The sequence below is a fragment of the Thermobia domestica genome, chromosome 4 (assembly GCF_964235325.1).
Source record: "Thermobia domestica chromosome 4, izTheDome1.hap1.1, whole genome shotgun sequence".
NCBI classification, from domain to species: Eukaryota; Metazoa; Arthropoda; class Insecta; order Zygentoma; family Lepismatidae; genus Thermobia; species Thermobia domestica.
Window position 1 is genome coordinate 277325963 of NC_137457.1, and position 25621 is coordinate 277351583.

At 35.4% G+C, this 25621-nt stretch overlaps 1 protein-coding gene across 1 annotated transcript in view; it reads right to left on the bottom strand.

The window, feature by feature from the left end:
• Positions 1–25621, bottom strand: part of LOC145684077 (uncharacterized) — a 112526-nt gene that overhangs the window by 55113 nt on the left and 31792 nt on the right. Inside the window, exon 4 of the mRNA XM_081755941.1 lies at positions 2323–2486. Within this exon, the coding sequence (XP_081612067.1) occupies positions 2323–2486 (164 nt within the window). The remainder of the gene's footprint in view (positions 1–2322; positions 2487–25621) is intronic.

The window sequence follows — 25621 nt, forward strand, 5'->3', positions numbered from 1 at the left end:
TAAAGTTGGGTTTCATACAAGGGAATTTGTTGCAAATCCCTAGGGTAAAAATAAGAATTCCCTAGAAAGAATACAGAACAAAAAATATAGTCTGGTGCAGCATAACTTTCATGCTCTTGAATCTCATCTCTGCTAGATACCACGCTGAACCTTACTTGAGTGTTACATGCAAAGACATGACTTGGCTGTTTTGTGTGAGGGGAAAGTTTCGGGAGGAATCCCATGCCTTCAATTTGTACGGTTACTTATCTTTTGATTTTTTATTGATTTGTGTCGCTAACGATCTTCATGAATTTCCACTATTGATGTTTTCTTGAAGTGGACTGTGATGGTTCTCATTGCTTTGTTTTGAACAAATTGAAGGTATCTTAGGTGATACACCACAGCAGCTTCCAGGTTAGGTCGCGAACAGTAGGATCGGACGGAAGCACATGTTGTATACATTACGCCTGGTTTTGTTAGGAAACTGCACTTAGCAGTACTGAAAGTACAGCAAAAGTCGTCTGGTCGCCATGGTAGCTGTGTCTGTGAGGTGGGCTGCAAAGATTAGGTAGCAGTCCAACAGCACGCCTAAATATTTTGCTTGAGATTGGAGTTGAGAGACGATACTTGAAGAGTAATCTGCGGTGGGCTCTGAATCCTATTTCATGTAAACTCTATTAGCGCCGTTTTATTGGTGTCGAGGCGGATCTTCTAAGCCATGGTCCAATTCTCTAGCAAAGTGATGTGTTTGTCGAGGTAAAATTTTGCGTATCTGTGATTTTGTGATTTGACTGACTGGCGAAGATTGTTGTATCGTCAACAAATGTTGCTATCCTGGTGTTTGGGGTAATGGGAAGATCGGCTGTAAAGATGGCAGAAAAGATGGGTGATAGGTATGATCCTTGTGGTATCTCAACATAAATTTGTCTTATTTCCGATAGATATCTCCCATGGGAAACTTTGAATGTTCTATTTGTAGTTTTAGATCAACCGCACTTGATACTATGGAAAGTTTGGTTGGATTAATTTACCTGTATGCATTAGTCTGGAGTGCCATACCTTGTCAAAGGCTTTCTCCATATCCAGAAATATAACCAAAATGTGGCGACCGGCGTTGAATGGATATGTTATCTGGTCTGGTCGGAATCTATATTGATATTGAGGAAGCAAGTTGCTATCCCCTAAGTGGTTTAGAAGACGGCGTTGGAGGAAGAGTACTATAATTTTGGTTAAGTATGAAAAGAGGGTGATAACTGGTTTGTTCTGTACTGACCTTCCGGGTTTAGGCAACATTATTGTGCGAGCCTCCTTCCACGCCAATGGAAAATTGTGCATATGATTAAGATGACATTTGATGCGGTGTAGTAGTATTTTGACTTTCCATGTAGCGTGTTTTAGCAGTAGCGGAAGACGAACTCGTCCTGCTGCTCTATGATTATATATACGGTTGTCCTGGCAGCAGTATACAAAATCTTAATATTGCTTGATAAAGTTAGCATTTCAACATTCCTCAGCTATGCTAATGTTGAACTTTAGCTATGTTTTTGCTAGTGATGTCTATTTTCCTATGTATGAGTTTTGAAGTGACAACGCGAAAATGTCGGAGAATGAGCTCGAGTAACAAATAAACGAATCAAGAACAAAGAAATAACTGTGTTGTCATAATCTTTCTATTCATATGACCTAGCTGCGATGACATATTTCGCTTCCTGAAGATAAATGAAATATTGAAGCAAAAGTATTTCCATGACATTGAAAAATATCACGAGCATATGTACAGTATAAGATGGTAACTATGAAGGCTATTCCATAAAACGATTTCTAAAACTGTTGTGAACGGTGAGCTAGGTACTAGCAGCGGTGCATAGATGTCCATGGGAAATAACTTGAAGGTGGCCATAGCAATGTTCAGCAATGAAGTGTGCTATGCTTTTACTGTTCTGAGCACGCGGACTTTATTGTACAATCTCGTATAACCAACGGTATAATATAAAATTTTAAACCAGAAAAGATTAAGTGAAAAAACATCGCTTTCAAAGTTTTAACTGGGAATCCAATCGGAATCCGATCAGAATTAGGAAGATCTAGTCGCAGGTAGGAGAATAATTTAAGATGAATCTCGCAGAAATGGGAACTCAAAGTAGAAACTGTATAGAAATAAATGGAGAGCTTTCGTGACCGCGGCATTGAGCTTCGGGTTCCCTAGGCCATAGAGTTAGTTGCTACATTAATAATAATAATAATAATAATAATAATAATAATAATAATAATAATAATAATAATAATAATAATAATAATAATAATAATAATAATAATAATAATAATAATAAAAGTACTTACCAATTGAAAGTGTACAAAATCGAGTCTTAGTTGGCTAACTCCTGGTTCCATCTTTTTAATTGTTAATTGACAACTTCTAGGCTCCTCCAGTGAGAGTCCAGGGAAGTGAGGGTTTGTGAAGTAGGTAATGTTGTTTAATACCGTATGGCCACATGTTGCTGTGACTAAAAAAAAGAAAAAGAAAAATACATTATAGAAAAATAGAAGATATTCAGATTAGAACGGGCTGTTATCTAAGACTTAAAACTAAAACTGAGGTCTAATCTTCTATACTATATTCATCATTATAAGTATTCCTATAAATTTAGAATATTCCATTTGCTACGATCTTCCCTTAACCTTCTTAACTTAAAAATACTTTAGTTAATTTCGTTCGAGTTTAATTTCTTTCTTTCCCTCCCTCAATTAGCCTCTATTAACACTTTCAATTCTAAGTTCGACTAGGGTTCGACGCACCTTCTTAATGCGAACGGACAAAGCTCAAGTTTACGTTGCGTATTGCGTATGAATCTCTCATATACAAGGTGCGTTCAGGAAATAAGTTTCCCTAAGGCGGTAAGCTCAAAGAAGACACAGTGACCTTTGAAATATTTATTGCCACAGATATAGCGAAAGTGACACTAATTTTCGGCATATTCACCACGGGAATTCAGATACTTATCATGGGATCAAATTTTCGATTTCGATGTCATAAGAATCACCGCTAGGGTGTGAAACCAGTTTCACAACTGCCTTTGCAATAGTTCATCATTATCAAAATATTTACCAGGCAGGCATTTGCTGAAGTGTAAGAAGACATAAAATCGCTCGAAGCATGATTCCGGATATAACGGTGGGTGACAACCGATGTTCTGCAGTCGTTCTACTGAGATGGGTTTGATCATCCAACGTGTAACCCAGATCTTCCTCCGAATGATGTTCATATCTTCTTACACCTTAGGAAAGTCTGTCCGGTAAGCATTTTGATAATGATAAACAATTGCGGAGACAGTTGCCACACACTGGTTCCACCCAGGCAGTGATTGTTACGACATCGGAATTGAAAATTGATCCCCCACGGTATGACAAGCAATTTGAATTCCAATGGTGAATATGTTTAAAAGTAGTGACACTTGTGCTGTATCTATAAATGTTTCAAGATCACCGTGTCCTTTTTGTGTGTGTGTGTGTGTGTGTGTGTGTGTGTGTGTGTGTGTGTGTGTGTGTGTGTGTGTGTGTTTACTGCCCTAGGAAAACTCACATTCTGGATGCACCTCCTCGCACATTCCGCAGGTGGTGTTCGGTTCTCGGTTGTGTTGAAAATTTACTTGGAATCCCATCTAAAAGAAGGCATTATTTGTTGGACATTAGCAATGAAGGGGTCCCGGGTTCGATCCCAGCCCCCGCCAAGTGAACTTTGTGGACAAATACCGTGTGCGTGGGTCTCCTCGGGGTTCTCCCGTTTCCTCCCATTTTCTTCATTCCACCATTTCATTCATTACTCATCATCACCGTCTCCTTTAGTCTAACCGGCATAACCGTGGAACGTAAAACTCAAAGACTTCATTTCATTTTCTAGGAATGAAATTGTGAAGATCTTGTATACTAAAAGCTGTTCTCCCTTCTGTTATTTTGTGGTACTTCTCTTCGTTGGTCCAATGGCTATAACGGCTACCACGCGCGAGCCTTTTTCGAGGACATTATCCGGGGAAAAGGACAAGAAAGGAAGCGGCATGGCACCTCTAAACTAGGCAATATCCCGGCATTTGCCTTCTGTGAATGAGAAAAAACAACGAAAACTTCACTCAGGATGGCTACTCTCAAAAAACTCTTACACCTTTGCAACCGATCATGATGATGATTTTGAGTTTAACGTCCCGTTCAGCAGCGAGGCTATATGAGACATGGACCTACTGATTAACGTGGAATCCGAAACACATAAGCTCCCGCCGGGAATCGAACCCAGGTCTCCCACACCAAATTCGCGTACGCTGACCGCTTAGCCACGAAGAAACTCACCTTTGAAACCGAGTACCTCTATCGGGAATCGAACCCAAGACCGCTTCCAACAAAGACGAAAGTGACTACGCGGGACTACTTATGGTGGAAGAGCATTGAACATATTGTGATGGTGTTCAGACTACACCTTAAATTGTAGGTCTGTGTATCATATAGCCTCAGAACTGAAAAGAGCTACTAAACTTCAATAAGCAAACAACGAGATGATTTCATACCAATCAAATGAAAGCTAAACATTAAATGCAGTCCCTTCCAATTGTAAGACAACTAAATTAAATATATAAAATGGAATAAAATCCATGAAGATAAAAAATAATTGGAAGAAAATACGTACATACTAAAGGTCCCCTCATATGGCAAATAATTTCGGAGCGCATTATTTTAAAAAAAATAAATCTCATTTCTCACGAACGTTTTTATTCGGAACACAAAGATCAAATGGTGACAAGATGTCTTTGAAAACAAATAAGCCACATCAAACAAACTTGCATAAAATCACATTAGTACTTAATATTTATTATTCACTAGCAGCGTTCACCCCGCTTCGCTGCGGTCACCCCGGAACGCAATAAACTTTGTTACTTAGATAATTTTTACTTTTTCGCTTTCAAGTGATATGATAAAAACCATAGAAGATTGCAGTAAATGTTAACATTATATCGCCTCTCATTTATGTTAACCCTCCCCGCTTCGCTGCGGTCACCCCGGAACGCAATAAACTTTGTTACTTAGATAATTTTTACTTTTTCGCTTTCAAGTGATATGATAAAAACCATAGTAGATTGCAGTAAATGTTAACATTATATCGCCTGTCATTTATGTTAACCCGCCGAGTGACACGGTCATGTGGGTTGCATATAAATACGTTTATTTTTACCTATGATGAACTAACAAAGGATTTGTACGTTATGGACACTTGAATGGTCAATTATCTCAAGACACTGGTAATTAAAAATTAAAGTGATATGATAAAAACCATCTAGGGTCCAAATCCTAATAACCCCCCAAAAATGAAAGAAATTGGTTCAGCCGTATTAGCGTGATGAGGGAACAAAGGATTTGTGCGTTCTCTTTTATATATAAGATTTCCAACTGAATGCTCTGTGACAGCACAGTTTTTGTCGCTTCTTTCTCATTAAACCACACGGATAGAGGAAGGAGCTAGCAGCTAACCTGATGATTATAGAAAACAGTGGTAAAAAGCGAACGAGAGCATCGATAAGGTAGTCGATGCTTTTGGAAGTATACTTATCATGTATTCATGACTACGTGTAGTGTTGTTCATGAAACGATAAAGTTTAAAGTGTGACCTAACAACATTTAAACCTTATTTACTATTGAAGAATCACATAAGTGAGAAAAGAGGAGAGAAAAAATAGTATGTAATGACTTGTGTATCTTTAAACATTGATAAATACTCTTCATTGTGTTTGCACAATCACATTAGGAATTTATAAATTTTATTCTATGAGTCATGGAACAAAACTAAAACTGTGTGTCAGATCTAAGATTTGGGGCAACTAGTGCTGTCCAGGAGACCTGAAAAATTTCTCGTCTTGTCTCGTGAAAACGAGACGCGAATCGTCATGTTTCTTGTCTCGTCTCAAATTTGAAAGTGTATGGTACTTCTCGTCTCGAATTTCTCCCTTTTTCGAGACGAGAATTCATAGGCAACCCTAACTACGTGTATATTATAAATATTTGCTTTTTGCGTTCTCCGATAAATTAATATTTCTCCCCTCTTCTGTCTTAAACTGCGCCTCCACTAGATCCGAATGCGAATGCGAATTACGTCAGTTTGTCTCTTTAATGGGGTGTTTACACTTAGTCGATTTGCGTTCGATTCAGTTGAATTGACGTCACTTTCAACTTAATCGACCGTGTAAACGGGACTTCAACTTAATCGCTTGTTGATCGAAGGTGACTAATCGACTGGCAACTGAATTAAAAGACGTTCTGTTTTCTGTGGTTGAAATAATTGAACACATCCATCAATCTGATTCGGACTAGTTGCTTCGATTTAGTGGCAAATGCAGTGAGTCGATTTAGTCGTGCGACTAAATCGACTAAGTGTAAACGCCCCATAAAGGATTCAATGCAAATTTTACTGTTTGAATATTCGTATCTTAAGATTTCCAGAGAGAGGTAACAACATACTCCACTTATCATTTAACTAACTAGAAAGAAATAATTATCATCTTGTGTCATACTGTACTATCATGTTTGAATAAATAGGATGCGTTTCTAGGAGTTTAAGTTTCCTCTAGACAGCCATGAAGACACAAATGCTCCTTCCATTCATTTACCTTACCCTATGCTGTAACAAGCGTGGATAACTTTGATATTTAAAAATGTAATATAAAATGGAAACATAAATTATGGATCTTTTAACAATGAGAGTGGTTAAACACACGGGCGTCTCTGTCGGGTGGCAGAGGGAGAGTGTCCTCCCTTCCTCCCGCCACAAATCTCTTAGAAGAGATAAAATAGATTAGAATTCTAAATTACATAGAAGAAATAAAAATATCAATGATTGTAGTAGCCCTATCTGTTGTAAACCAGCAATTGTTGTGTTATATAGCTTAGATATATTTTAAGTAGATTCAGATATCAGGCCCCGGATTCAAAAACTAATTATTGTCCAAGATCGTAATCTTTTGATCTTTTTTTTTTTTTTTTTTTTTGATCATTCCTAGAAATGTTGTTATATGCTGATCGGCGTTGAAGCCGAAAGTACTAATAAATTTTTACTATTTCTCGTTTTAATAGAGTGCTATGAGCAGAAATGGTGTCTTTTTAGTAGAGGCTTAATCTTACATTAGGAATATCATTTTTGTTCTGGTGCAACTGCTTTCGATGTATCCATATTAGCTATTTTATTACGGTTGTAGACTCCAAAACTTGAATATTTGTGACACTATATCATCGTCAGTTAGCAGTATTGAATATTAAAAGTGGTATTGAAAGATTTAGTTTTTCATGTAGATTTGAAATGAAGGTCGTGCTAATTAAAAAAAAAGTGTTGAATTGGTAACACTGCTAGGTCGTAGAAGTAATTTTAACGGGGGGATATGATTTCATTGTGGGGAAGGAGAAATATGGTTTTGGGCAGGGGCGGACTGGCAACCATAGGGCCCACCCTGCTAAACTGAAATGAGGGCCCACTGTATAAAAATGTAAAAAATGTACTTGGCATTCTTCATACGTATTACATATAAAAGTCCATCTTCGAACCCATAAATAGTATCCCATATATTCATACAAAAGCAAAACATTAATTACAAAAAATCTGAAGTAGGAACATTTTACTAGTAACTCATACAGTGTGTAATTGGTATTATCATTTTTTATTGTAAACACACAATACCGGAATTGGTGCTTTCAGTTATTTATATAGTGCTATTGTTTTTTATGTAATGAATTTAAACCATTTATTTAAACAAATGAATGTCATGCTTTAGAAAACCCAAAATATATACATGTGCAATAAGTAAAAACTAATCTCAAGTCAACTTTGAAACACTAAATAATTAAAGCACTGACAGAAAGAATGTAAGTTTCTTTCCTCATAAATCAGTTCTAATATCAAATTGGTTGAAATTTTCTACTGAATTGCATACTGTAACCTAATATAATATAATATTAATATTAATGCCAGAAATGTATCCTAATATTAACATCATTATGCCCCAATTACACTCACAATTTCAAATATCTACCTAATTCTTTGGAGCTAGATACAAGATCGTCAATCACTTTGTCGTAATCAAACGTATATGATCTTTCTATGTATAAAAGAATAAAGTCTTACAACAAATCTTGTCCAAGCGATGAACGCAACCGATTTTTGATCACTTTCATAATCGAGAAAATTCTTTCACATGATATTTGGGACACGATAGAGTTAGAACATACTTATACGCTTTATACAACGATGGATATAATGGACCATAAAGATTTAATTCGTGAAGCAGGTGCAGTGCACAAACTAGACACACTTTACACTGCCTTGCAGGTTTGCATTTCCATTCATCTTCCTCCTCACTCTCAGTTTCATTATCTTCCTCTTCTTCATTTTCCTCTTTTTCACTACTATGAGCATATTGCTTGCTGCCATGCTCATTTCTTAAAATATCCTGCTTTTTACATATTGGTGGATTATAGTCCCTATAATGACGAGCAAATTGGAGCAGTTCCTCTTGAATTTGTTATCTTTCCACTTTGCAATAATGTGGTAGAGTACTGAGAGCTGAATCAGGTAGTTCTTCTAAAGTACTTATCTTATGGAAACGGGTAGGATCCAGCCATGCAATGTCCTTCATGAGACTGTCATTGCAGATAAACCGAGAATGTAATTGCTCAATTGCAGTATCGAAAATAACATTGAAAACGTTTATCTGAAACACTTTTGATGGAGAATCTAAAATTCTTGCCTCATCATGGGAAAGTTCGTCTGCTTGAAGACTTGCTACTGGTATTCTCTTTGCAAGGAGAGAAATTTCAACTGCAACATCGTATCCTTCATCCTTCAATTGTCTTTTCAAGTCCTTTGCAAACTCCATAGCTTTAGTTTCAATAGAACAAAACACGTTCCGTTTTTGCTGTAAGTCTGATTGTAACGTACAAATCATTTTTGTAGCCGTTAGATAATCCAAACCAGATTTTTGCAAATACTGCGAAGTAGGTGTACATAGCTGAAAAAGTTGGCTGAAAACAAAAGCCACAAGAATGTTTTCAAATTTACACCAGTTCTGAACCAAACACTTGGCTTTAAATGTAACTTCTGCTTGAAAATCACTCATACTTGCAATAGTGAGTAGACATTGAAGCAGCGTCATGAACCTCTTCCGATCTTGCAAAGGTGTCGAAAAATCATCAAAGATACTCTTTAGAGCTCGATCTTTACTCCACCACCTTGTCAGATTTATTTTTTGTAATCGGCGAAGTAGCTGTCTACCACTTGAGTTTTCTTCATTGTACTTAATCCACACTTGCATTCTTTTATATGAATCGCAGATGAAAGTAACTGTCATTTGAAGTAACCCAAGAAAGTCTCTTCGATGTAATATACAAATAAAACACGAGCCGAAGGCAGCAACTTCATAGTAATTGTTTGAGGTTTGTATAAAACAATCGTTGATAGTGGCGACTAATTTCTTTTTGCTTTACCGCACTGAAAAATAAAACGAAGCCTGATCCGATTTCTTTCTTCGAAGCTTGGTCTGAGGACAATGCAGTTCAAAAGCGTTCCGGCTCCGCTTCCACTTTTCACAATAACAATATCTACAAAACTATTGTTTCTTTGAAACCTCGCCACTCGCCGGCTTGTAAAAGGACCGGAGTAGGCAATGGTATCCAAATCCAATAACAGCCTGAAATCTACTGTGTTTCTTATATTTTAAAAAGTAGTAGTTAACGTGCTCGTTTTTAACAGCTGCTGTATCACAAACCCCGCAATGTTTTACGGCCTGGTTGTCTCATAGACGGAACCTTTTCAAGTCGATAAACGTGAAGAAGAATAAGGTCTGTTCATGAAAGTTTAACTTTACGTCTTTTTTATGCAAACCACAAGTTTGCGGGAGTTACCCTGCCATATTTTTGATGCTGGTAGGTTTAATTGAGCACATCTTTTTAAAATTGGTGGAGGGGCCCACCTGTTAGGAGGGCCCACCCTGCATTTGCAGGGTAGCAGGGTGGGCCAGTCCGCCCCTGGTTTTGGGGAATGAAATAGAGACAAAAATCATTGATTTTTTTCCGTCATAAGTCACTGATGATAAAGATAGACCACTATGGTACAATCTGTGTAGAAGTAGAAGAATGGACCTGAATGTCTCCATATAATGAAATGAAATGAAATCTTTCAGTTTAACTTCCCACGATTATACCTATGAGGCAAAGGGAGACGGTTGATTAAGATAAGTGAATGATAGTAGAACAATCGGCGGGATGAGAAAATGGAAGAAAACGAGAGTTCCCCAAGAAAACCCCCGGACACGATGTTATCTACCGCGAGCTTACTTGACCGAGGATCGAATCAGGGACCCACGCACTAGAGGTAAGCGATTTACCACTGAGCTACCGTACACCCACCTCCATATAATAAGCAGAGATACCAAATAGATTATAGAATTATACAATGGGTGGCGGTGGCTCAGTGGTAGAGCGTTCAGCTCTGGTGCATGGGGTCCCTGGTTCGATCCCAGCTCGCGCAAAGTGAACTTTGTGGTGGACAAACACCGTATGAGCGGGTTTCCTCGAAGCTCTCCCATTTCCTTCTACTTTCTTCATTCCACCATTTCATTCATTTTTCATCATCACCGTCTCCTTTAGCCTAACCGGTATATAACCATGGAACGTAAAACTCAAATATTTCATTTCCTAATTCAGCCACTGTAAAGAACGCAAAGACTCTTTCTGGAGACCATCATTTCTCTGGTCATGGTCTTGTACTGGCTAAGTAGAAACCAAACGAATAAACATAGCCCGAACAAAAATGTAGTAGATTGAAGTTATAGACACACAGAAACATTTTAAAATAGTAAAAGATGATTCAGTTCAGGAGAAGTTCTGAAGAAATAGACACAGCAGTGGTAAGAGACCTCCGCGAAGGAAGCATAACTACGAGAAATCTTGAAAATGAGAGAAAGAAACAAACGCATGGGAACAAAAGTTCCATTGAAGAAGAGAAACTAATATAAAGATAGTTGAATAGCGAATTAAGAAGAGAAGCTAGCGGAATAGATAAGCATACAATACACGTAGTACTGACAAATATTTTTTTTAAAAAAAGAAAAAGAACACGGAAATTTAAGTAATGTATATAGCCTACCGGCTAATTCAATGAAAGTAAGAAGGAAGCAAGAAGAACTATTATGAGCTTATGAGCACAAGGTATTTACAAGAAGAAAAAAAAATGTATTTACAATGACCCAGCAATTTCTATATTTATAATTCTTCTCGATAGTTGTTGCTTTCCTTTATTTAGCAATAATTATATACGTAATTTATTTAGCTTTATACATACTAAGGATGGAAAAATCTTTAAAGAGCAAGATGATGATTGAGTCAGATAAAAAAAAAAAGCGCCGTAACGATTTGTATTAGATCAATAAAATCATTAAAAATACAGACAATATCAACCAACTTAATAAAAGCGTTATAAAAATAGAAAATAATAAAAGCGCTAAAAGCAGGAAATAATAATAAAATGCTTAAAAGCAAAAGAATTCATAGCTATTATCTATTTTTTTTTTAATTGAGGTTTATGTCAAGTCAAACCGTCTCATAAAATTATCATCGAAACTAATTTTATATTAGGTATTACGTCATTTGTTTGGCTTGACACAGGCTTCAAACATTTTTAATAAATAATAGTAGTGAATTATTTTCTACTTTTAAGCGATATTTTTTCTGCTTTTTAACGCTTTTATTATTTTTTACATTTTAGCGCTTTTGTTGAAGTCAGTTAATGTTGTTTTCTCTTTTTTTAACTGGTTTTAGTGTGTTTTTGAAGTCGGTTATTTTTCTTTTAAGCTTATTTATTTTCTTCCAGTTTTTCGTTACCTTGGTAGTTTAGTCAGATACCTAAACTAAAGGTAGGACTTAGGGACACTAACTTCCTATACAGCGAGTTGGGCTACGACATAAAAAATACGTGACTATACTTATACAGGGTGAAGCAAAAATGCATGCCCAAAAGTGACGAGATGATTGCGGACATCCAAATAAGTGAAAATGTTCCTATTAACATGGGTGCGATGTTGCTTCATTTCTGAGATACAGGGTATTCAAACATCGAATCCCTCCAATGACTCTCTATGAGAAAGTTACAACGAGCTTGTACATCTAATCTATAAATTACTTCCATTTTCTTGTAGTTATTTTGGGCAACGGCGCTTAAAAGTGCACAATTTGTTGATAAGAAGAAGAAGAAGAAGAAGAAGAAGAAGAAATGTAGAATGTATGTTGATTTTATATAGATAATCGTGTAATGTCAGTTGTTGAAAAGAAGATAGGTATTTGTCTGTTATTGCTATGGCAACAGAATAATTCATTCATGAAATAAGAAAAATAAAATTCAGTTGTGTCGAACATTTAATGTGCTTGATTTTCAAGATATTTAATAAATATTGCAATTATAGGTAACAATTTAAGGTGTTTAATCGTGTTTACCAATTTAGTGATTCGAACTGTGGGCAATAAATGTAAAGGTTAAAATATAAATATAACGTTACATTTTAGATGGTGGTTCCGCCCAGGATCGAACTGGGGACCTTAAGAGTTGCGTGAAGAAAAGTAAGCAATCTCGAAAAGACGTTAAAATGGAGTACACTTTGTTGAGAAGTAAAAGAAAAATCTATCACAATCTTAAAATGAAGGTTGAAAGTAATAATGAAGAAACTAGTGGAAAATCAGGTTTGGAGACATCAACAAATGTAGCTGACCTTATAAAACAGTTAGGTCAATCTTTGTCGCAGCAAATGCAACAAATGGACACTAAATTTAAACAGAAGTTTCAGCAAATGGACACTAGTTTTCAGCAAATAGATACTAAATTTGAACAAAAGTTTCAGCAAATGGATACTCAATTTCAGCAAATAGATACAAAATTTGAACAAATTACGCAGGCTATGACTCAGCGAATTGATAACAAATTAGAGCAAATAACACAGCAAATACTAATAAATTAGAACGAACCGACGGTATGATGGAACAAATGTTGCACAGATTTACAATTGTGCAAAGTGCAGTGGATGTTGTTGAAACTCGGGTTAGTGAACATAGTAACCAAATTAATGTATTACAAGAAGAAACAGACACTATAAAGGAAAAGATCATCACCATAAATATTAACCCTGATTCGATCATCAATAGGGACCATTTATCCAATGAACCCAGATTAGCAATAGAAAAAAGTGATATATCGGAAAGCTCTTCGGAGAGGGATGAAAGTGCCTGTAGCATGGAGAAGGAAGAAAGGAGACCTCGTTCAGTATATCGCAGGAAAGCTAGATGCGTAAGATCTAATCATACGAAACCATCTCATAGTAACAATTATTATCATTTAAAATTCAATGAAATTCGATTTTTAACGAAATTTAGTGGAAGGTCGGAAGACATACCTGCCAGCGTACTTTTAGAAAAATTCGAAGAGGAATGTGACTTAATCGGTATAGACAAATTTAAATATCTCAAAATTTTACCGCATGTTTTACTACCACCCTGCTCTGTTTGGTTCAAAGCAACCAGGGGGAGTTTACGCAATTATTTAGATTTTAAGAACGCTTTGCTTTTTAATTTTGAGAATGATTTCATGTTGGCAAACCGAGACGCCTTGGTTCGAAACTGACGGTTTGATCCCAAAATTGATAAGAATCTGATTTTGTGATTTCTGTATACAATGAGTTGAAATTAATTAATCCGTACCAACAAGAATCACGAATTATAGCATCGATCCGGATACTATTACCTTTTAGGTTGCAACAAATACTGATTTCTGTACAATGCATTAATTTCAATAATTTGATTATGATAGTGCAAAATTTTGAAAATCAATCCATGGTGCAAAGTAATAATAATCGAAATCAAACTAATAATAACCGAAGTCAAGGTAATTATATTCCCGTCCGGAATATCAATGTGCGTGAAGAATGTAACCCTAATGTAAGTAGTAATGATAGATCCAATTATACTGGTAATAGAGCTTAACCTAATTACAGAGGAAACAGGAATAGTAACTATACAGTGTTCAGAAATCAGGCAAACAGTACATCTAATTTTTCTCGAAATAGATTTCGTAACAATTTTACAGGTGGCAGAAGATATCAAAATAGAAATCAAAGATCTGGAGGAATACCTAATATACAAAATGGTAATCAAGATTTTGCTATTCGATGCAACTTAACCGAACCCTTTGGCAATGTAACTTAAGCTAAAGTTGTGGCGTCCATCAAGGCATATTTAATTAACTCTTGTTTATTTTCACTTTGAATACAATTATGATTTCATTTATAATTCGTACTTTGTTTGAAGTTTGTGCAGATGATAAAAATGATGGATACTAAATTCCAGCACGTTGTGGTACGAACACGAATATCGCTTACTAAAAGTTATGATAAATATGCTTGAATAAATAAAACATGTTATATTGTATTCTAAACCATATAAACTTTCCTGATTCTTAATATGATAATATCTTTATTTGTATTATTCCGTTATATTGATCAAGTCTTGTTTTGTTTTATTTTGAGTATTGTTATGATTTCTTTATAATTCACTTCACTTATCAATATTGTGCTTTTCAATTCTTTTATAATTATCTTGATTATGCTCAAATGGAAGGAATAAGTTGTGTAATATGTCAATGTACTTTCGTTTAATGTGTTAATGAGCTCCAAAGATATTGAATTAAAGCATCTATTTTAGGACCAGAATAATCAATAAGTTGATCGCGTTTTTGAATAAGTCCTCTTCGACGATAATTTATAGAATTAAAATATAATTGATTATTAAATAAACGTAAGATTATTGTTGATATAAAATGAAATTAATATATGTATTGCAATTTATATATAGGAGGGCTATTCGGAAAGTAAGGTAAACATGTATATAAGAATATGTAACGGTCCAGGATTCTTTCCTAAATTGAAATCAATTTAAGAAGTCCTCGTCAGGAGCCATATATACAACGAGATTGTATATCTAATCTATAAATTACTTCCATTTTCTTGTAGTTATTTTGGGCAACGGCGCTTAAAAGTGCACAATTTGTTGATAAGAAGAAGAAAAAATATAGAATGTATGTTGATTTTATATAGATAATCATGTAATGTCAGTTGTTGAAAAGAAGATAGGTATTTGTCTGTTGTTGCTATGGCAACAGAATAATTCATTCATGAAATAAGAAGAATAAAAGTCAGTTGTCAAACATTTAATGTGCTTGATTTTCAAGATATTTAATAAATATTGCAATTATAGGTAACAATTTAAGGTGTTTAACCGTGTTTACCAATTTAGTGATTCGAACTGTGGGCAATAAATGTAACAAGTTAAAATTTAAATATAACGTTACAAAGTGAATGGAAATGTTTAATACAGGAATAATACAATCAAGTGGAATTATGCCTGTGCAAATACATTTACATTAACATAGAGAATGAAATTAATTAACATTTAAGGTCACTGGGCTGTCAGTGTTGCGAACCTGGTACCAAGTGTTATGTTTTCAAATAGCACTAGTCGTCCACACGTTAGCATATGATTGTTGACATCAAAACGTTCCTAAACATGGGGCAGATTTCGCTTCGTTTTCAAAAGACAAGGTGTCCAAGTGTGAAGTCAATTAACGGCTCTCAATAGTAAACAACGGTTCATAGATCAGAACTATTGCATGTTTCGAAAGATAAGTAATTGAGAAAGGTACTCGATGGAGGCCACAGCGTTCGTTTATACCACACATAAACTTCGGAAGACAGTGCCCCATATTTAGGAACGTTTTGATGTCAGCAATCATATGCTAATGTGTGGAAGACTGGTGCTAATTGAAAACATAACATTTTGTACCAGGTTCGCAACACTGATAACCCAATAACCTGAAATGTTGATTAGCTTCATACTCTATGTTAGCGTAAATGTATTTGCACAGGCATAATTTCACTTGATTCTATTATTCCTTTTATATTGAACATTTCCATTCACTTTCCCGTAGTGAGCCATTGGAGGGACTCGACATTTGAACATTCTGTATCTCGGAAACGAAGCGGTTTCAGATACATGTTTATTGGAATATTTTTCTTAGTCAGATTTCCGCAGTCACCTCGTCACTTTTGGCTATGCATTTATGTTACACCCTGTATATCAGTCTACGAGTCACAGAATTACACGTAAATATAAATACAATGTTAACTTTATCACCTGTTAAGGAGTTTTCATGTATGATTTTTTTTTTTTTTTTTTTTTTTAAAGTTTCTGACGGTAATAATAAATTGAGATTGACAGTCAAACATATCTTCTGGTAGTAATGGTAGTAGTATGCATTTACCTTAAAGTAAGCCCTGAAAGGAGCAAAATTATAAAAGAATGGAAATTCAGTAAGCATGACATATTACAAATCTGATTTCACAACAATCTTAAACTTAATCTCTTCATGCATAAAGAAGAGTAAATGAAAGTAAAATAAAGCAAAGTGCACTTCTTAGTTGTCTGCATGATTGAATCAAAATATTAAAAATTAAATACAACATTAAATCCAGAACTAACTCTTGTAAATGAATTCATTAAAGGTAAATCTTGAGGAGACCACCAATTGTGATTCTACTTCTCAAAAGACAAATCAATAAAGCAAAAGGTTTGAAAAGTACACTCATATCCAAAATTATTGTCGCATGTCTATAAATATGTTATTGTAGGAATATAATTTGATAACGAATTCCTCCAATATTTCTTATAATGTTAGTATATGTATAATCGGCAAAGACATGTATGTGGCAAATTTCATGTCAAAAGAGCAGTAAATAGGAACAATAAAACGAAAATAAAACTTTCTTGTCCATTTAGCAACATTTTGTTTTACTCATTCTAAGTTTCGAATTTATAATTCTCTTCCTATGAAATTTACCACAAGTATACATTTCCCGATTATACACATAGTATTAGTAATAAAAGTACCCTGGAAAATCATTATCAAATTATATTCTTACAGGAAGACACTTATAGATACGCGACAATCATTTTGTACATGAGTGTACATTGCAAAGAGTCGTCTATTAGTAAGTTCTCTCATATCTCTGTATATAATGTCCTGTATAAAGCGTTCGCTAAGAGAGAAGTGTCTAAGTGGCTTGGATTCTTTCATAGACACTTCTCTCTTAGCGAACGCTTTTGATATATGATTTTGATTTTACAAATATCATTTTCACCTGATAAAATTTGTTGGAACCTACGAAAAAGTATACTCTTGAAACCAGCAAACAATGATCAAAATCGGTGCCTTTATGTCGAAGTTTTGCGTGATCATAATTACACACAATTATGGTATGAACATTCTCAGCCATTAAGGAGTTTAAACAGCACTAAACTTCTATATTTACAGCAATTGACTTACCAGTAAAGACAGTAAATTATTATGATGTGTTGATAAAGGTATGAACAGGAACCTATGCTACTTCTTAAGTCAAGTAGCTTCCAATCACCTCATAATTTTGACATAAATTTAGTTACAACTAGAAGTGTTCTATGCTTGTCGTTTCCCTTAATTTTAACATGACAAAAATATCCATGGTTAAACACACATGGATTCGACCTTCAGCATAGATCTCTCTTCATTAGTATGAACAGGGTTGAATTGACGCTCAAATGTTTTGATTAAATAGTCAAAATACAAAAATCTCGTCTTTTCTAAAATATATAATTGCGCTTGATCAGTGGTCGAAGTGAGACGGTATGTGGTGGTATGCCATACTGCCTCTGTTTTTTCAATGATGAAAGCATACATCCTCTGGTTTTTGAGAGATCAGGACATACCGTCACTGGATAGTAGATGCTAAAACATCTTTAATAGATCCATTTTTATACACAGTAATTAACGAATAGCTTCCCACGTAAAAAGATTTTATTTCTTATGTACAAATAATTTCTAAGTTGACAACACGGACATTTTTATCATCTTTTTCCCACCTTTTGTTTTAACATGAGGTGTCTTCAGGGAAGTTCATCTAGTTTATATTTTCATATAAATATTGAATTGTTTCTTTGTTTGTGTGTGCATGTATTCTTGTCTTAACGCATATGTATGTCGTGTTTTAAGCATGGGCAGATTTAGATGATGTCTGTTGTGGGAGTGGATCTTCCAGGGGTTTGGATACCCGTCAGTCGAGTGGGGGCTTCGGGAGTTTTCCTGTATTAAATTGTTAATACAAAAACCCAGTTTTTGAGCATTTTCGTGTGTAATTCTCTATAATGCAATATAAGGAGATATTTTTTTCAGAAAGTTGTTAGCGAAGGATCAAAGTCTGTGTATGTCCCACCCCCCACCCCACCGCATTTAAAGAGAACAGTCATTATGTAAATAGAAATACAATCTTGTCACCGGCCCCCAAGATATCCTCACTGTATTTCAACATTTAGATCAGCGTTTCCCAACCGGTGTGCCGCGTCACACTGGTGTGCCGCGAATGGACCGTTGGTGTGCCGCAAGGAAATCGAAACAAAATTATTAATTTTATAGCAACCAAATTGCAAGACATAGAGAAAAAATGTGTATTTTTGTATTTCACATTACTATGAATTTCTACCATGGAAAAAATTACCGTAATTGTAATATATTATTCTACATCTATTACTGTGTAGCAGACAGTATTTCGGCTCGTATAATTTCCACGGTAAGCTGCTATGTTACGCTTCAATTGAGAGTTATACTAACACCGAGAAATGGAAGCACTTGTACGGTACGCGTCAAGTGAAAACACTCATTCGAACGTGAATGACAGAGCAACACTTTGTTCAACAGCTGTGTTTTGACTTCGACGCATCGCAAGCTGTGTGATTGCAATAATATGCACCGGTTTTGGTTAAAACAGCAAAGTTAAAAGTACAAGACATTGTTTGTTCTTTCGTTATTTAGTGATCTTCGTTCTTAGTGAAAGGTTGGATACAGTTTTTGAAAAAGAAAGCGTATTTTTGAAAAGCTGAGTCCTATATTTCATTGCAATTGTTTTCTATTTTAAAATTAGAATAAAAAAATAAGCATAATGAATTATCGTAGGAGAAGACCAGTGATTGAGCTTTCATCTCTGTGAGAAGGAAATCAGTAATTACAGAAAAAAAATACCATAGTATTTGCAAATAATAATAATAATAATAATAATAATAATAATAATAATAATAATAATAATAATAATAATAATATCTATGAGTGTGCCGCGAGAATTCAAATTACACCCGTAGTGTGCCGCAAGTTGAAAAAGGTTGGGAAACGCTGATTTAGATAGTCAGTATGGCGAGTCAAAATCGTAATAAAACATACCGCCTCTGTTTTTTCCCACTTCGAACACTGCGCTTGATAACTTATATACTTGTATTTTCCCCTAAACACGCCTTCTATGCGCATTTCCCACACTCGTATAGTGCTTCGACTACAGACGTCCATTTGCACGGGTTAGGATAAAAACTCAAAGCATGTTAGGATACTTCTCATTTGCAACTTTTTGTCAGCATTTGCAATTCGCAGGCACTTTAATTCGTTTACACTTGTTGAGAAATTCGCATTCGGATCTAGTGGAGACATCCCTCTTATGGGGCGTTTACACTTAGTTGATTTGCGTTCGATTCAGTTGAATTGACGTCACTTTCAACTTAATCGACATCGCTTGTTGATCGAAGGCGACTAATCGACTGGCAACTGAATTGAAAGACGTTCTATTTTCTGTGGTTGAAATAATTGAACACATCCATCGATCTGATTCGGCCTAGTTGCTTCGATTTAGTGACAAATGCAGCGAGTTGATTTAGTCGTGCGACTAAATCGACCAAGTGTAAACGCCCCATTAGTGTTCTAACTACAGGCCTGATTCGCGAAAACCTATATTAAAATGGATAGTCTTGTTAATAGGAACAGTCAGAAAATATTTAAGTGACCTATAAAAGACTAGGTGTTTCCCCAACTCTTCGGTTCGTTCGCAAATTACCTGCACACTAGCGACATCTCTTGGAGTCAGGTAAGAGGCAGCGCAGCTAACGATTACTATTAGCCTGAGTATGAACTATTGGTAATTAGCATTAGACTGAGAGACACAGGTGTCTTACGTTTATAATAAGGAAGAAAAATATCTGAATATTTTCGCCTGGATATTTATGCAACACGTACTCTTAAACGTTTTGAAGTTTGCGTATTAATGTTACTCACAGATTGATGTGTTTTTACTTCAGGCTATAATAGGAATAGCTAAAAATGGCTTATAAAATTAACTGAATGTAACATTTTATCGTTTTCTTGTACACACCTAAATCATATTGTAATATTCTACCTGATAATCTCAAATCAAACACTTCCACCCTTAATTCACACTCAAAGTAGGCATATTTACTCCATGACAGTGTTGCCACACTTGGTACAATTGTACTAAATTCAGCCCTTTTTGTCATTCATCGGCCCGTTAGTACCACGCTGGCATTTTCATACCCTTTTATGAAAAAGTTGGTACAATTCTACCCAATTCAGCACCATTTAACAAATACTTGTAACATTTTCAACAGTGTCAGTAAGACGTTTCCTACATCTTAAGTTACTCATATTGTGTGTTGGACTCTTTAAAAATGCTGTTGAACATTCATTCTGTGACGTTGCACCGCATAACGCTACGAACTTTGGAAAATTTGTAATTCGAACTATACGCTATATGGGCGCATGAAGGAGACGAGAAAGAAGCAGTGTAGTGGAAATTTTAGCTTGAAATAAGAAAGAGAAAAAAGCAAACATATGTTGAATCAAGTGTTGAATATTCTGAACAAGAACCAGAATACCGTTTTGGTTTATTGGCCACTTTGAAATAGAGGCGCGTTTGGTTTTCTTACAATACACACCGAAGATAACTGTTTTCCCTTTTAATTGGCGGCCTCTGTTATACTTCCTACAGAAAAGTTTCATCTAATTCCACGATTATTCGCGGTCCTCCTATTTGGATGTTTTTAAAAATAGCACTTTATTGATTTGGACTTTTGGAAGAGGGGGAGGAGTGTATTAAAACTTTACCTGACACTGGTATAAAATAATGTATTCAGCCCTTTTTGTTTCAATTTGGTATTATTTTTCAGCCCACTCCAGAGATAGGACTGTGGCAACACTGCTCCATGCTCTACTCACATCATTCATCAGAGATACTAAATATAAATATCCTTTGAATTATTTTCTATGTTCCCAGTTCTTTGGGTAATATTACCTACGTATCGCTGCATTGTTGATCTAGAACAATACTAAAAGCACACAGCCCTAGCTAAAAATGCCCTCGAAGAACTGATATCCAATTTAATCACTATTCATCTAGAAAACACTAAAAGTGCATAGCCCTAGCTAAAAATGCCCTCGAAGAACTGATATCCAATTTAATCACTATTCATCTAGAAAACACTAAAAGTGCATAGCCCTAGCTAAAAATGCCCTCGAAGAACTGATATCCAATTTAATCACTATTCATCTAGAAAACATTAAAAGTGCATAGCCCTAGCTAAAAATGCCCTCGAAGAACTGATATCCAATTTAATCACTATTCATCTAGAAAACATTAAAAGTGCATAGCCCTAGCTAAAAATGCCCTCGAAGAACTGATATCCAATTTAATCACTATTCATCTAGAAAACACTAAAAGCACACAGCCCTAGCTAAAAATGCCCTCGAAGAACTGATATCCAATTTAATCACTATTCATCTAGAAAACACTAAAAGTGCATAGCCCTAGCTAAAAATGCCCTCGAAGAACTGATATCCAATTTAATCACTATTCATCTAGAAAACACTAAAAGTGCATAGCCCTAGCTAAAAATGCCCTCGAAGAACTGATATCCAATTTAATCACTATTCATCTAGAAAACACTAAAAGTGCATAGCCCTAGCTAAAAATGCCCTCGAAGAACTGATATCCATTTTAATCACTATTCATCTAGAAAACACTAAAAGTGCATAGCCCTAGCTAAAAATGCCCTCGAAGAACTGATATCCAATTTAATCACTATTCATCTAGAAAACACTAAAAGTGCATAGCCCTAGCTAAAAATGCCCTCGAAGAACTGATATCCAATTTAATCACTATTCATCTAGAAAACATTAAAAGTGCATAGCCCTAGCTAAAAATGCCCTCGAAGAACTGATATCCAATTTAATCACTATTCATCTAGAAAACACTAAAAGTGCATAGCCCTAGCTAAAAATGCCCTCGAAGAACTGATATCCAATTTAATCACTATTCATCTAGAAAACACTAAAAGTGCATAGCCCTAGCTAAAAATGCCCTCGAAGAACTGATATCCAATTTAATCACTATTCATCTAGAAAACACTAAAAGTGCATAGCCCTTGCTAAAAATGCCCTCGAAGAACTGATATGCAATTTAATCACTATTCATCTAGAAAACACTAAAAGTGCATAGCCCTAGCTAAAAATGCCCTCGAAGAACTGATATCCAATTTAATCACTATTCATCTAGAAAACACTAAAAGTGCATAGCCCTAGCTAAAAATGCCCTCGAAGAACTGATATCCAATTTAATCACTATTCATCTAGAAAACACTAAAAGTGCATAGCCCTTGCTAAAAATGCCCTCGAAGAACTGATATCCAATTTAATCACTATTCATCTAGAAAACACTAAAAGTGCATAGCCCTAGCTAAAAATGCCCTCGAAGAACTGATATCCAATTTAATCACTATTCATCTAGAAAACACTAAAAGTGCATAGCCCTTGCTAAAAATGTCCTCGAAGAACTGATATCCAATTTAATCACTATTCATCTAGAAAACACTAAAAGTGCATAGCCCTTGCTAAAAATGCCCTCGAAGAACTGATATCCAATTTAATCACTATTCATCTAGAAAACATTAAAAGTGCATAGCCCTAGCTAAAAATGCCCTCGAAGAACTGATATCCAATTTAATCACTATTCATCTAGAAAACACTAAAAGTGCATAGCCCTAGCTAAAAATGCGCTCGAAGAACTGATATCCAATTTAACCATTATTCATCTAGAAAACACTAAAAGTACATAGCCTTAGCTAAAAACACCTTCGAAGCACTAATATGCAATTTAACCATGCGCTGAAATTAGTTACTAGAAGGCGAAATATATATATATATATATATATATATATATATATATATATATATATATATATATATATATATATATATATATATATATATATGAAATCACGTTAGCGAGAATGATACAAGTAACATATCACAATAAGGTACACTGTGTACTAAGAATATATGTAAACAGTACCGGAAAGAAGAAAAAAATCACATGTGACCGCGGTGACTCAGTGGCAGAGCACTTACCTCTGGAGCGTAGGGTTTCAGCTTCTATCCCAGACCGCGCCAAGTGGGTATTGTACGTAGAAGATAAATGCCGTGTGCATGGGTTCTATCGTTTCCTCCCATTTTGTTCATTCTATTATTTTCATCCATGTCATTATCACCTTCCAGAGATCCAAATACGCTAGTTGTCGCCCGGGCCGAGAACTCGCCTTAGCGCTCCCCTGAGCAACCAAATCAAAACGCTCCCCCCAAAAAAATAATTGCCCAATTTTGTGCCCTTCCAATCCGGCGCTCAGGGCACAAGTTCCGTTTCCCCCATCCACTAGTTACGTCACTGTCACCTTCTCCGTCAGCCTCGGTGCATGATCGTGAGACATTAAACTCAGATACATAAATAAAAATGTTTAAAGTAGTTTTGGCTTACAAAAACGTTTAATTATCGCTAAGGACAAATGGCTAGAAATTGGAAATTATGAATGTAAAATTATGGCTAGTAACTATTAACTACATTTTACTCAAGATGACCAGAATTTTCACTTACGAAACGGGACGCATACGAATCGGCTACGGAGGGGAGATATCTGACTTCCAGATTGCATTTTGGGACTCAGCAGTGTTCTCAATTTACAAAATACACAAGTACGAGCGATAACACACCGTTTCTAACTTTACGTGTACCACACAACAAATAATGGTTCCCGATTGCAAGTTCTACCCAACAATTCTTTTAAGTAGTTCAACACTCAGAATTCAGACTCAATTCCCACTTAAACCACGAACACCCAATTCCCATTTGAAAATTCAGAAGTTCTAGACACGGCTGAACCTTGGCAACGAGTGTTGGTACGGAAGAGAGTAGAATTTCCGTTGACGATTTATAGTTTGAATAATAATTACGGAACACCTAGGTCATTTTTACTTAAAAACGGGACATTTAGGCGTCCCGTTCGAGAATCAGAAAAAACGGGACAACGGTTGGAAAAAAGGGACTGTCCCGGCTAAAACGGGACGTCTGGTCCCCTTGATTTTATTTGCTAAAGATCACGTGAAAAATTGTTATATTTAGCCATAGAATGGTTCAATTAGAAACACTGGATGCGGATATCCGCGGATATATTCGTAACTGCGCAGACCTCTAATAAGGATCCTAAATTTCAGCTTGGTAAAGAAATGAAATTTCCGTTTGTCCAATTATGCGAAAAGTAGTATTTACGTGGCATGAAGAACATTAATAGTCTACTTTTTCTAACGTAATACATAATCTTCCTTTTCATTCCTAAAGAAACATAAACATATATATTTATATTAACCCAGCGGTCACGTTTGTGTTTTTCACACACCCTGCTGACATATATTTCCTTCTTTGTTCTTGCATAAAGAATCAGTCTAACGGTTATATTGTACGGAATATGAAGATGTACTGTATATGAAAATGAAATTGCTGTATTGTATTCTGTAGCTACGTGCAGTTGCACTGTCGGCACTATAAAATGTGTGATATACCGTGACTTGGAGTACGATTTTTATACAATGTTAATTTTAAAGAAATAAAATGAATAACAAGTGTTTATTTAGCTGTATAGTATGGAGGGAGAAAAAACTTGTCTACAGGTGGCCGCAGGGCATTGCGACAGTTATGTCTCCTACTCTCAAGTGGTCAAGTAAGTGTATGTATGGATGTATGTAGCTGTGTGTACTTGACGTCGATGATCAACTTGTCGTGTTATTACGTGTGTCTACAGTGTAAGCATGCGTTTGTTTCTGTGGGTCAGTAGGTGATCCAGGTAGAAAAAAAGGAAATTCTTTTGTCTTCAGTGTGGGTTGTAACGATAAAAGAAAAAACAGAAGTTTCCTTGTAAGGCCTTATCGTATATACCGCGATAAATATTGCGTGACTAATGGAAGTACAGAAAAAAAGTGCTCAAATACTTCTTTCGCCCACAGTGTCAATACAGTAAAATTCAAAATAATTCATTATTAGAAAGGTCGAATAATGATTTCTTCTCGATATTCGAACAATTATTATTATAACGAATAATTGTTTGAACAATTACCAGGATAATGAAGAACTACACGAATAATGATAACTTATTTGAACAGTTATTCTGATAACAAATAATTATTTGAACAATTACCATGATAATGAATAATTATTCAGATAACGTGATAAATAGTTATTTGAACAATTACCACGATAATGAGAAATTATTCGGATAACGTTAAGTTATTTGAACAATTACCAGGATAATAAATAATTATTCGAACAAATTCCACGAT